The following is a 14267-nucleotide window of genomic DNA, read 5'->3' as shown; positions in this document are numbered from 1 at the left end:
CCACAAGACAAGGGCCAGGCACTGGGGTCCCGCTCGTGGCAGCAGTGGGCAGAGCCTGGTGCAGGCTGAGGTCCCTGCGCCCATGAGAGGAAGGGCCCAGAAACCTAAAGGGAAGCAGCTGGCAAAGATGTGGTGGCGACTACTCCCACCCACACCTGCAGGGCACGGAGACTCAGCCCTTGATTGGGGTCATGCTCTCAGAGATCATAAATGGCTCTCCCCAAAAGTCATTAAGTCATTAATTACATAGCAAGTGGCCATAAAATGGTCTTGGTCTCCCTCTCTTCCCCGGAGCCCAGGGCGTTGGGACCCGCAGCCCAGGGGCTCTGCGCTGGGCCCGCTGCCTGTTGTACCTGGGTGTTGGTACCCCAGCTGGAAACGCCTGACCATTCCTGGAGAGCAGAACCAACCCTGCGCAGGGGCCCCGGCCTTCGAGTCCTGGCCACCACCTACCCACCGGGCAGCCCTCCAGGCCCTCCCACCACACGCTGCCCGGGAGCACTCTTGGCCCAGGCATGCAGAGGGAACCAAAACATCTCCAGAGGACATCGTCCTGGGTCTGTGGTGATTCCGAGCTCTGAAGCGCATTCCTCCCATTCCGTGGATGGAACTCCTCGTGGAACACACTAGAGGTGAAGAGTACAGGCTTTGGAGTCCCATAAACTTTATTTGGATCATGACTCTGACACCTACTAGCAACGTGACGCAGGCTGGGCTAGTTAACCTCTCAGCGCCTCCGACTCCTCAGACACACCACGGAGATAACGCTATCTACCCCACATCTGCCATGGCATAAGGGAGACTGCACGGAGACAGTGCCTGACCAGGAAGGCTCTCCCCGCTGTCCCCTGTCCTTACCGCCATGTTAGCTGCCTTCTTCCCCAGACCCGAATCCTACTCGGATCAGGACGCCAGTGGTGGCCTGGGACAGCCAGGCCTCCTCCCTGGGCTTGCTTTCTTCACCAGCTTGGCCGGGCTGTGAGTCTGGGACTGCTCTGGGCCTCTGGCCGTCTGACCCTACTCACAGGCCCTTGGTGTGGGCCCCAAACTCCTCCAGTCAGAGGGTGGAATGTGCTGCTGCTGGACGGCCCCAGGATTCCAGAGCAGGGTGCAGGGGTCACCATGACCCGCGGAGGTGCAATGGGAACCACGTATGGAGCTTATGGGTTCTGGGGACCGCGTTTAGCGAAGAAATAGGTGAAATGAATTTTAATAGTTTTTATTTTTAATCCAAAAAGGGAGGTCATTTCACTATGTAACCAGTATCAAAATCCTCAAGACACTTTCTGTCCTTTTTCTAGGAGGCAGGTGCAGTATGTGTCCCCAGCCACTGTGCAACCCCACGGCACTCTCCGGATGGAGAAAACGAGCGTCACGGTGAGGACACTGGCGTGGACGTGGGGACACAAGAAGGCTCTCATTCATTTGCTCATTTGTTCAATAACTTTGAGCTCCTCCTACACACCTCTACTAGGTTCTGTACGGACCCCCTGGCCACAAGACCCCCCTATTCTTCTCTGGCACCCCCAGCCCATCAGCTGTCCTCTCCCACGTCTCGACCTCAGATCCTCTGGCCCCACTTGCCCTCAGTCCGGGGGTAGCTCTAGGCTAAAGGTAGGACAGCAAGTATGTCCCCTCCCTGAGGGAGGAGAGAGGAGAGAGGGAAAGGGAGAGGAGGAGAGAAGAAGAGGGAGAGAGGAGAAAAAGAACAGAAAAGGTCCCTCTGGATCTCCAGCCCTGGGGGATTCCGGGCCATGAGGTCTAGCCTCAGATCTCTTCCCCATGACTTTATTCCACACATATTTGTAAGGAGCGACAGTGGCAGGCTCTGGGGGAGTGGCAAGTAGACCAGGTGAGCCATGCCCTTCCAGAGCTTCCCCTTCTTAGGGGAGCAGACACAGCTCTCCTAAAGAGCCCGAGAGGTGGGGATACCCGGGGCAGTGGGGCTGCAGGGTTCCTCCCGCTGAGAGTCCCAGCTCCGGGAGTCCGTCCTCTGCTTCCTGCCTGACCTGCGCAATGGCATCCCCCAGGCCCAGGCTCTAGGCTAAAGGTAGGACAGCAAGTATGTCCCCCCCGAGGGAGAAGAGAGAGGAGAGAGGGAAAGGGAGAGGAGGAGAGAAGAAGAGGGAGAGGAGAAAAAGAACAGAAAAGGTCCCTCTGGATCTCCAGCCCTGGGGGATTCCGGGCCATGAGGTCTAGCCTCAGATCTCTTCCCCATGACTTTATTCCACACATATTTGTAAGGAGCGACAGTGGCAGGCTCTGGGGGAGTGGCAAGTAGACCAGGTGAGCCATGCCCTTCCAGAGCTTCCCCTTCTTAGGGGAGCAGACACAGCTCTCCTAAAGAGCCCGAGAGGTGGGGATACCCGGGGCAGTGGGGCTGCAGGGTTCCTCCCGCTGAGAGTCCCAGCTCCGGGAGTCCGTCCTCTGCTTCCTGCCTGACCTGCGCAATGGCATCCCCCAGGCCCAGGGCCCATCCTCCCTGCGTGCACCGCTGGCCACCTCTGGTCCAGCCCATGTCCTGCCGCCCTGAGGGCAGTGACTGGACTCTCCTCCGCTGCTTGGCATGCTTGCTGAGTGACTGTTGGGTGATGCAAACCTCCCACCCTACCGGTCTCCTCGCCCACCGGGACCTGACATTCCGGGAGGTAGTGGGAGTTTCTGCCCGGAGCGGGCTGTGCAACCCCGGGCGGGTCCCCCTGCAAAGTGGAGTAGCAGCAGATCCCACGTGGCTGATGGCACACCGTAAGTGCTCAGGCACAGTGGCCGCTTCCTCTCCCTCTTCCTGGCAGGGGACAACCTGCCCACCGCTGCCTCCCCCTCGTGGTAAGGGGGTGTCTCGGGGTGCCCATCAAACTCTGAGATCTATGCATGCTCTCTGAAGCAAGGCCCCATTGCCAGGACCTTCAAAGAGTATGTCGTGGAACCCAGAGATCCCCCTGGGTTGACCTGGAGCTGCGGGGACCCGGGGGCAGACTGGTGCTGTAGGTGGGGCCTGTAGGGGCCCAGCTCTGAGTGGCCACTCCTTTGTGTGTTAGGGTTGCGAAGGCCATTGTTTGGAATGTTCTTGGTAACCCAGAGGCTTGAAGTCACATCATAACCTCCTCGTTTCGTAGACTGGGGACTGGGCACAGGGCAGGGCCAGCCACCGAGTCACATCTCCAACAGCTTCAAGGGCCACTGCTGCCGTGGGGTGAGAGCCTCAGGGCTCCCAGCAGGATCTGCTCGAGCCTCAGCAGTCAGCGCCCCAGCTTGGACTCTCCACCTTCCTGGGCACCGTGGGCTGCAGGAGGCACCACAGCAGAGGCAGGGAGGCAGGGAGGCAGGGAGGCAGGGAGGCAGGGAGGCAGGCTGCGGGGAGAGTGCAGTCAGCCTGAACCTGCGAACTCGGTGGGGCTGTCCCAGCCCAGGGAAGTCTCTGACCACAACCGAGAGCCTGGGCACCCAGAGACCTCGAGAAAGGAGAGCGTGCGATGGTCTCTGTGTACAAGGAAGGCAAGCCTATCAAGAAGAGGCTTTCATGGGCAAACTGGAACCTGGTGCCGCTTCTGGCATGGGCCTGCCCATAGGTACGATGTCTGGGGAGGGACCCTCAGGGGTGACTTGATGTTTTGATAAATGTTGCCCGTTTATCAGAAGTGACCCCGAGGTCCATGCATTTTAATGTATGTGAAGTGTTCCTCAAGAATCCTTCCACGGGAGACGGCCTGCAGGGAAACTGTGAGTCAGGGCCACCAGGCAGGTGGCCTCCTGCACAAAGGCCTGAGGAGTCTGCGGGCACTGTGGGGTGGGTGTGGCTCTTTGTCCCAGCAGGAGTGCCAAGCAGGATTTTCTGTCCAGAAGCCAAGGTCAGACACACCCACCTGCGTGTGCACATTTTTACCAGAATCTGCCTCTGCGCAGGCCCGGCTCCAACCCGAAGGCTGCACAGAGACCTGCGGAGGCCAGGTCTGCGCTAACTCTCTCTGGTCCCTTTCCGGCCCCGAACCCTCCCTCAGGGCTTGGGCCTGTGGCTGGGAGAATTGCCAGGGCTTCCAGGGGTGGGTTCGCTGGCCTGTTGCCTCACTTCTCCATGGTCCTCGTGGTCTCTCTCCTTCAGAGGGCCAGGGCCTAGGTCTGTGGCTGGCTGGGGCCGTCACAGGCCACCCGCAGACAGGGGCTCTGGGAGCACCCAGGAGCTGCACCGCCCCGGATGACAGGGTGTGAGCTGCCGGTGGCTTGGGGAGGCAAGCTGGGAGCTGTGTCTACATGCTTGGGGAGCAGGGTGTGCCCTGCCGGTGGCTTGGGGAGGCAAGCTGGGAGCTGTGTCTCATCGCTTGGGAAGCTGGCTGCAAGCGCAGACAGCTCCCCTGACGCAGGTGGGGGGCGGGCGGCTTGCTGCCAGGGGAACGCAGCCTCCCAGGCCCGGTGGGGAAGTCCCACAGCAAGGGCCCAGGCACCCCCTGGTGGGAATGGGGCAGCCCTTCAGGGCCCTAGATGAGGAGGGCTCCTGGTGGTTGGCTCCCTGACTGGGAGGGGCGTGGCTCCACTAGCCAAAGCCCCCCAAAAGACAACCCAGCCACAGCTCTCCTACCCACGAGAGCTGAGAGCTCCCCTCGCTGTCCTCCCCGGGCCAAACCCATCCTCTGCCCTCGCTAACCTCATACTTGCTCTGAGGTGGCATGACGGGCCCCTGCCACCCACCCATGCTGAGCTGTCCCGGCTGCATGAACAAGTCCAACCTCCCCCCAGCTCCAGGAAGGAGGCCCACACTACCGACCTCCACCGTGGGACCCACCAGAGAAGAACCAGAAGGCCCCTGGGGCAGAGGGTGGGGCCCACGGCTGCAGGGGCTGCTCGGGGAGTTTGGCAGTGCCAGTCTGTGCCAGGATGAGCCAGCGTGGACCAACTCCCTGATCATTAAAAACTCAAAGCAGAACACACACAGCTCCCAGCAGGGCCTGAAAACAGTGCGCTCAGCAGAAGTGGGACCTGTCCTCTGCCTGGCACCAGGGAGCAGCAGCCAGGGAGCCAGGAACGGCCATCAGGCCTGCAGCGACTGTCAGTGCTGGGTGTCCGAGCACCCCACCCGCGGACCTGGCCTCTGCCCACACCTTGCCCAGCGCCACGGCTCCCAGAGCAGCACGTCTATTCCAGCCTTTGTGCTGAGTCTGGAGTCAGAGACGGGGCAGGACAGCAGGGCCAATGGGCACCCAGAGGGGCTGGAGCTCCCGAGTCTGTCACCCTGCAGACGTGAGCAATGGTGCTCAGCTGCAGTCTAGGCTGGCTTCTGAGGTGCCCACAGCCCGAGCGGTGGCTCCTGCCTTAGGGCGCCCTTTCACGCGGGTGGGGAGGGGAGGTAAGGGGACAGAGGGGCAGGGCTGTTTCCTGGGGAGGGGGGATGTCCACCAAGGAGGGGACACTGCAGGGGTCTGGGCTTTGCTGGGCAAGGGTGAGCAGACCACTAAGAGCTGGGAGGGGCCCCCAGCAGCTGTGGGCTGGCAGCTTCCAACCAGGCCAACCTGTACCATCCACCACAGCCAGCTGCTTGGGAGGAGCTCCTGGCCCCCCTTTCCCCAGGGGACCCCACCCTCGCTGAGCCTGTGTCCCACATCCCAGGTGCCTCACCCAGGACGCCGTGTCCTCGGAGTGCGACAGAGCTGTCAGCAGTGGAAGCCACACCCTGAGGTGCCGCTCTGCCCTTCTGGCCAGCTCCCCAGCTGAGGTGGGCAAGGGTGGAGGGACTGGCCTGACTCCATCTTGCCAGGGAGCCCAATGGCAGCTCCTGGCCAGAACTCCAGGTTAAACCTGGCCTGTTTCCTGCCTCCAGCCCTGTCCCCTTGATGGGACACTCTGCAATCCTGTCCGGGCCATCCAAACCCAGGCTCCAAGGGAACTCCACTTTGATCATGACCTTGGCATCCCTCCTTAGCCTCCCCCCCAGCCCTGGACCAGAGAAGCAGAGAGGAGGGTCTGTCATTTGGGCTGGCCTCTGCTCGTCCCTCCTCCCCAGTGCTCGGCAGGGGTAGAAAAGGAGAGCTAGGAGGGCAGGGACAGGCCTGGGGCAGCAGGAGGGGGCAGAAGGTACCAGGCTGGGTGCCACCTAGGGCCCGTGTGACTCTCTTCTCACCCGTGTGCCATCCAGGCCTCGGGACCTCCCAGGGGCGGCCCATGGACCTGCGCTCTGAAGTCCCTCTCAGTGACACCCAGGGCCAGGCCTTGACCTCTGGAGGAGCCCAGGCTGAGGGTCTGCCCTGGGGAGGGTTGTGGAAGGCGGTGAAGGGAGAGGCCAGGGCAGGAGACAGGCCTCACCCAGGGCCAGATGCAGGGCTCTCAGGGTTAGCATGCAGCTTTCCCCAGGGAAACCTGGGGAAGGGGGGCTGAGGGAGGAGGTGCTCATCACTCCAGCCCCACCTCCTGTGCCCCTCACGCTTCCCCAGTTTCTGTGAAGGAGCTTTTCTCCTTTCCATTTGCCACCTTGGGCGTAGGGCTTTTCCGACCCCACTGCAAGGCCTGTGGCCCCATCTAGTGGTCAGGTCTGGGATGACAGGCCAGTAGACACCAGGGACCAAGGACTTACAGACTTAGGAGGGGCTGACTTCTCCCTCCCAGCTCTGCTCACCCCTCCCACCCCGTCTGCTCTCCCTGGGGCTCCTGGTCCTTACATGACTGGATTCCCCTACTCCTGCCTGCTCCAGTGCAGCCAGCAGAGCCCGTAGCTACTCCCCGGCATGTCGCAGAGGCGGGCCTTGCTGGCCTTAATCTGGGGGTGTGGGGAATTCAGAAACGGTAGTAGTGTCAGGGTCTGGAGTGACACTGAGTCCTCACGACAGCCTGGGGGAGGCCTTGTTATGATCCCTTACAGACGGCAGCTGGGCTCAGGGGGTGAACCCACCCAGCGCACACAACTGGTCAAGGATGGGGCAGGACTCAGCACACACCAGGATCGCCCGTGGGGGCCCATAGCATCTGCAGCCTCAGTGCCAGGACAGAGCCAGCCCTGGGGCGAGAGCAGAGAGAACAGTAAACCGCAAGTTCCCCACTAACTTGCCGTGGGATCCGGGTAAGCCCTTCCCCTCTCTGGGCCTTGTCTGTCCCCAGGGGCATTGGACCAGGTGCTCTCCATGAGTACCCTGGGCTCTGAGCTAGCCCTGGGGCTGTTTGTCTCAGGGCTGGACCTGGCTAGCTGCAGCCCCTCCTCAGCCCCACAAAGGGTGTGGGATGAGGCCTAGGGTTCTGAGTGTGGTGCTTGAAATGGGCCTCCCAAGACTGTAGGTCAACGTTCAGCAATGCCCTCCTTTTCACCCTGAGTCCCCCTCCCCAGGAGACAGCTCTGGTGACCCCCGGAAACCCTTGTCCTCCCCTCTAACTAGCTTGCAAGGCTCATGCACATCCCACAACCTTGGCCTTCTCTCCAGGGACCAGCAGCTCCTATCTGGCCTCCAACTCTGCATGGGCCCATGGCCTGGGAATACTCTCCCAGGCCCTCCCTCCAGGCTTGGCCCAGACTGGCTGGGTCCCTGCACTGTGTGGAGAGTGCCCAGCACCTCCTGGGAGCTGTCTGGCGGGTGAGGCAGTCCTCTAGGAAGCCTGGCAAAGCTTGTCACCGCGCCCAGCGTGCACTGGCCTCTTGCACCTCCGAACTCCCGTGCAGAACCTGCTATGCCACCTAGGGCCACCTGCTCATGCCCCCTTGTCAGGGGGCACTTGGCCCTTACCTGCCTTCCTGTCCACCCAAGGACGGGCAACCCTCTACTCAGTCTACACTGACCCCAGAGCACCTCACACTTCCCAGACCAGAGGGAAGGGGGTGCCTCCCAAGTGTGCATCTCCAACACGGACTCCCCCAACTTCCTTCCAGGCTTGCTCTTAGATGCTCCATACTCAATGTGTTGTCTCTAAAATGATCTCATCTCTGCTCCCCACCCCCAGGAGTGACACCTCTGTCCCTTTCAGCTGATATCCCGTCATGAAGACCCATCGATGTCACCTCCTTCTTTTCCCAAATGCCCACTGGCTCCTCCTCTATCTGAAACTTCCTCCTTGCTGTATTTTCTCATCCATCCTTCTCAGGTGCCTTCTCCTCCAGGAAGCTTCCCATGATTCCCTTAATCTGAGTTCAGTGCCCCACTGAGGCACTCCCGTGGCACCCTGTGCTTATTGAGGCGAGCATGGACCCAACTATGATGCACCTGCATGGCTCTTGCCCCTGCCACCTCAGGGGCTGCTCTAGGACACAGGCTGATCCCATCCTCTCAGCACCCAGACAGCAGCATAGTAGGCTTTTGGGAGCTATCGGCGAGAGAATTGGGGAATTGGTAAATTAATGAGGATAATTCTTGGGAAACCCTGAGACTTTGGGGCTGGGAAAAACATCCACAGGGAGACCAGCAGATGACATAATGATTATGTCACTGAACTCCCATGTATGCTGACTGTGGTTCGAGTCCTGGATGTGGAGGCTTAAATTTATACGAGGCACATGTGCATGCATGCCGAAAATTCCAAGAGAATGGAGAAGGAATTTTTGGTGTGGCCATCCCTCCTGGGGGGGGGGAGGAGTAATTTCTCTCTTTCTGTCTCTCTGTCTCTCTGGCAAGCACATGTGCCCTATAGCAAAAAAATCTATCTTAAAAAAAATAGGGAAAAGTGAGTAGCTGCGGGCTCTGGTGGCTGCACTGGGGCAGGCAGAAGGCAATCGGATCAGGAGTAGGTCTCCTCTACCCCATCAGGGCCCAACTGCCTTCAGCGGGCATCTACAGGACGCTGAAGGAGACCCAGAGGGGAGCCAGGTGGTGGAGCTGCCCACAGGGTGTTCGCACTCACATCCTGTGAAGCAGACAGGACAGGGATATCATTCCATTTAAGGAAAGCCCAAGAACAAAAAGGTAAGTGAGGTAAGCACAGTCCCCTGCAGGCCAGTGGCAGCCTCTGGCTCTCAGCAGCCGGTTCGAGGCGTTGTTCTCACCAGCAGCTCTCTAGCCTCCATTCACCTATAGTTTTTTTTTGTTGTTGTTTTTTTTAGAGGTTTTCGCTATAGGGCACGTGCGCTCGCCAGAAATCACACCCCAGGGGGGATGGCCATGCCGCAATCCCCTCTCCTCCGTTCTCCTCTCGGGATCTTGGGCACGCACGCACACGCGCCCGGCGTGAGTTTTACACCTGTAGTTTTAAATATTGGGTCGTCAAGAAAGTCATGATACGTTTTCGTGTAGAAATACATAGAAAAATACCTCATGACTTTCCAAATGACCTAATAGTATCTTTTGTGTCTGCTGAATCTCTAACGAGTCCTCTTTGTCATCCTTGATATTTATTTTTGACATTCCTTTTTTCACTCAATTAATTGCAGAGTTGTTAATATGATTAGCCATTTCAAGAAAGACAATTTTTGAATTTGATCATCCTCTCTATAATGTGCTTTTTAAAAAATTATTTTATTCATTTATTTCTTATTATTTTCACGTGAGTTTTATCAGAGAAAGAGAGAGAGAGAGAGAGAACAAGCTTCCAGGTTCATGTCTCGAACCGTGGTTGGCCATGTGGGAATTCCAGCACCTTAACCACCATGCCACCTGTTGGCCCCTAGAATGTGCTTTTAATTCATTAATTTCTGCTCTTCATTGTTTTCTTCTAAGTTCTTGAAATTCATTCTCTCTTTTTTAAAGTTTTTGAAGTTATTTGCTTTATTAGTCAGCATAAGCTAACTGCTATAATAATTTCCAAGTCAGACTAGCCTTATACAGTAAAGGTTTATTTCTTTTTTTTTCTTTTTTCAAGAAAACATTTATTTGTTTATTTGTTGGTATGTTCAAGCCTGCCAGTCCGGCATTCAGACTGTGGCCAGCCATGTGGGAATCCAGAGCCTTAGCTACCATTATGCCTGCTGGTCTTGGGGTTTATTTTGTTTTATTTAATTATGTTTTTAAAGAATTATTTTATTTAACTTTATTTATTTATTTTTTAATTTGACCAGAGAGGAACAGAGTGAGAGAGAGAAAAGGAGAAAGCAAGTCACCAGGTCTGGGGCTCAAACAGCGGTTGGCCATGTGGGAGTCCAGTACCCTTAACCACCACGCCACCTGCCAGCCCCGGTTTATTTCTTATAAATACTGCGTGGGGTTAGGCATGGAGGCCCTGCTGTCAGAGGATGTGGGTTCAAATCCAAAGCTACCACGCGCTCTCTCAGTCTGGGCAAAGTCCTTCACCGGCTCCTGGGGCAACCTTCCCCTTCCTTGGACAGCAGCTTCCTCTGGCACCAGGCGATGCACCAGCGGGGGCTCTTGGAGCCCCTCAGCACAGACACCAGAGAGAGGGAACGTTCCGACACTGTGCTGAAGGGCCAGTTTTGCACAAAGGTCAACTCTGAAAAATGAAGGATCTTTTTTTTTTTGTATTTAAAATATAAGACGCTTTAAGTACTGTCAGGGGAAAATGTTTTTGAGTAATTCATGTTTTTATTGACTTCACTGGAGACTAGGTGTGGCTCTTTAGACACCGGAAGTCCACACTGAGGCAGATTTATGAAAGAGTGACACGGGAGCCTCTGGGTCTCTCCCTGGGAACACGCTACAAGGCCAAGCTGGGGAGCGTGGGGGGCAGCACATCGTAGCCATCGAGAGGGGCTCGTCTCACCCGTGTTTCTCATTTTACGAGTGGGTGAATGGCACCCCAGCAGGCCGCCATGGCCAGGATAAGTGACAGTTCACACTGAGTCAGGCAGAAAGTCCTGGTCTCCTGACCCCCAGCCCAGTCACTCTAGAGGCAGGGCCAGGCCCCCGGGAGGGCCCTCTGAGAGCGCGTGGGCCACTGCTGCTCTCCCTCGCCTCCTTATCCTCACTGCCAGGGCTGCCGCCATCACCGATGACGATGAGGGCAGCAGTGCTGACAGCCTGGCCCAGTACGTTCTCGGCCACAGCCTTGTACCGGCCACTGTCTTCCGGGGAGACGCTGGGGATGACGAGGGAGCACACGCCCAGCACGTCGGTGCTGTACACTGCAGGGTTTCCTTCCAGGCTCTGGTCGTTCTTGAACCAGGTGACGTGGGGCCGAGGGGAGCCCTGCACGGCGCAGCTCATGCAGCACTCGCAGCCCGTCGGCAGCAGGTGGCTCCTCAGGCCCACCAGGAACCGGGGCTTCTGGCTCAGGTCCAGCTGGCGGTAGCTGGCAGCCTTCACCGCGAACCTGTCTGTAGTGAGCGAGGCCAGGGAGGTCAGCAGGTGGGAAGGGCAGGCAGGGCCGGCTCTGGGTAGAAAGCTCACGGTGCTGCTTAGGCATGACCTGGGCATTCCCAGCACATCGCAATACTCACGTGAGCCCCAAGGCTTTGCTCCTTAAAATCCTTGTCATACATCTTTATCTATGTAATTACTATACGCCAACATGCAGTCATTGTGAACAAACTAAAACACACGGGTAATGAGGGCCCACAGGTGGCGTGGTGGTTTCCGTGCTGGACTCCCACATGGCTGAACGCAGTTCGAGTCTCAGATCTGGAGGCTGGCTTTCTCACTTTCCCTCTCACTCTCTCTCTCTCTGTCTCTCTCTGACGAGTGCATATGCCCTATAGAAAATTAAATAATAAAAATAATGAATAAAATAATTTTTTTTTTTGAGAGAGATTTTTGCTATAGGGCGTGTATGCTTACTGGAGAGACAGAAAGTGAGAAATCATCTCCCGGGGGGCTGGTCATGCCTCAATTCCTTCTCCTCCACTCTCCTCTTGGGATTTTGGGCATGCATGCACATGTACCTGGGACGAGTTTCAAGGCACCAGGTCCAGGACTAGAACCATGGTCAGCCACACAGCAGTTCTGTGCTTTAACCACTATGCTACCAGCTAGACCCTAAATAACCAATTCTTTAAAAAGATACACGAGGAATCAAAAGAAGGAATAAAAACCAACCATATTTCACTGTGCCTAACATTTGGTGTAGAATCCTCTGGATGTTTTGTATTTTACAAAAATTAAATCATTCATCCAATTTTTATAACCTGCTTTGTCTACTGACTGCTTTTCAGGTCTACATCTATTTGACTATAAAATTCACTTTGTTTTCAGAGAAGTGTTAACCTCTCTTAATGTTGCCATTGGCCACTGCTTTTTTTTTTTTTTTGGAGAGATTTTCACTGTAGGGTGCGTGCGCTCGCCAGACAGACAGAGAGAGACATAGAGACAGAAAGCGAGAAATCACCCCCCGGGGGGATGGTCATGCCGCAATCCCTTCTCCTCCATTCTCCTCTCGGGATCTTGGGCACGCACGCACACGCGCCCGGCGTGAGTTTTAAGCCACTGGGTCCGGGACACGAACTGCGGTCGACTACGTGAGAATCCAGCGACATAGCCATCACGCTAACTGCTGGTTCCCTGGCCACTGCTTTTGAGAACCCAGCCAAAGTCCTCCGAGACACCCAAGCACCTACAGCCCACCTGTTCTCACCGGGGAGGCGGGAACTTGGTCGGGCCTACAGAGGAGCTGGGTACAGGTGGGCATGGGCAGGTGGTGGGAGAGGAATGGCTGTGGGTGCCGCTGGGCTCGGGTCCTGCTGTAATGTGGACCTGCCCCTCGTCTCTACCATAGCTGTCCCTGGGCCCCATCTCCCACATCCCGCTACCCCAGGGTTCACTGTGCTCTCCCCAGGAACCACTCACCTCGCAGCCGAGGGATGCACCAGGGCTCGCTGGTGTCTGAGGGCTGACTGGCCCCCGCCTCATTCTTGGCCACTACCCGGAAGTGGTACTCATGGCCCGGGAGGACGCCCAGGAGGGTGAAGCGGTTGGTGTGGACACGGTCAGCTGCCTCACGCCAGGAGCCACATGCCGAGGAGCGTGTCAGCACCGTGTAGTACAGCCCGCCCCGTGCCTCGTCTGGGGAGGGCTCCCACTCGGCTGTCACTGTCCCCGGCGTGTTCTCCTGCAGGCGGATGGGCCCTGGCGCCTGCGGGCACGCTGCAGGAGAGGGCAGAGGGGCCCGTGTTGGAGGACACCCAGCAGGCCTTCTGCCGTGGCCCGCCTGGTCCCAAGTCTCTGCAGTCTGGAGGAAGCAGCCTTGCAGGCAGGGAGTGGGTACCAGAGAGCACGGGGCCAGGGGATCTCCAGCTACCTCCAAAGAGTGGAAAGCCTCCCTCGCCAGATCACTTTAATCCACCTTAGTTCTGAATGACACAGGTCATGAGCACTTTTGGGTGTAGGTAGGGTTCACAAGGTCACAGTACACCCCCCACCCCCACCCCACACACTATTTCAGCATTTCTGTAAACCCGAACCCCTCCTGAGTGGGGCTGTGTGTGGGTCATGTGAGTGGAGAACACCCTTTCCCTGGGAGAGGGCCACAGACCGTCTTCCTAGGGGTCTCCCCTGGGCTGCAGTGGCCGTGACCACCTTGGTTCACTGGCTCAAAAAGAACACTCAACCAGGTCTGGGGAGGCTGTGGCAGAACCGCCCCTAAGTTCTTGGAAGCCCCTTGGGGACCTTCCCTGGCCTTTCCCCTTTCCCCCCTTCAGTCGCACAGGGAGGGTGATGTGCTGTCTGCCACCTTGCCTAGCCAGGTCTGGTAGAACAGCTGAGACCTGAGGCCAGGCCAGACAGACACGTCCCTGTTCTGGAGCCCGGAGCCCGGCCCATCTCACCCGCCACCTTGACGAGGAAGCGGTAGGCGGCCTCTGTCCCCTGCAGGCTCCTCAGCACCACAGCGTAGTGGCCGCTGTCTGAGAGGCTGGCTGCAGGAATCAGAAGCTGGGTGAGGCCATCTTTGGTGGTGGTCACGCTTCTTCTGGGCAAGGGCAGGCCATCCTTCAGCCAGGTCACCTCGGGCATGGGGGCCGCCTGGGATCGAGAGGACAGAAGAGGCGAGGAGGGGAAGTTTGCGAAAGCAATGATGTGGGACCTGGGCCCAAGGGAGAAGTGCCAAGAAGGGATTCCAGGAAGAGAAATGTCTGCAAAAGCAGAGCTGGCAGAGGGCCTGCGAGGGACAGGCTGGCGGGGAGCCGGCGTGGCACAGGCTTGCCGGATGGGTATCGGGGGACAGAGGAAAGGAAGCAGGACAGGGAGGTTGGGCAAGAGGTAAGTCACCGTGGATGTCACAGCTAGGCACCTGGGCCTTCCTCTGCTGTGGAAAGACTGCACGGGAAAACGTGGCTTGTGGTTTAGTGGCGAGAGTGGGACTCAGTGGAGTGAGGAGGTACTCAGGGAACAGGATGTGACCACTGGCGTTCAAGACCAGATAGGGGATGGCTTGGGAGTCCCTGTGATGGTCCTGTGAAACTAGAAGGCCCAGCCTAGATCTCA

At 57.7% G+C, this 14267-nt stretch overlaps 1 protein-coding gene across 1 annotated transcript in view; it reads right to left on the bottom strand.

Moving 5' to 3' along the window:
* Nucleotides 1–2607: 2607 nt before the first annotated feature.
* The window catches only part of IGFN1 (immunoglobulin like and fibronectin type III domain containing 1), a 46503-nt gene continuing 34843 nt past the window's right edge, over nt 2608–14267 (bottom strand). Inside the window, 4 exon segments of the mRNA XM_027774556.1 lie at nt 2608–2865; nt 10848–11167; nt 12633–12929; nt 13610–13805. Of these exon segments, the coding sequence (XP_027630357.1) occupies nt 2608–2865; nt 10848–11167; nt 12633–12929; nt 13610–13805 (1071 nt within the window).

Source organism: Tupaia chinensis, unplaced genomic scaffold (assembly GCF_000334495.1).
Source record: "Tupaia chinensis unplaced genomic scaffold, TupChi_1.0 Scaffold000453_2, whole genome shotgun sequence".
Classification (NCBI taxonomy): Eukaryota; Metazoa; Chordata; class Mammalia; order Scandentia; family Tupaiidae; genus Tupaia; species Tupaia belangeri.
Note: the sequence above shows the minus strand (reverse complement) of the source record. Positions and strands in the feature narration are given on the sequence as shown.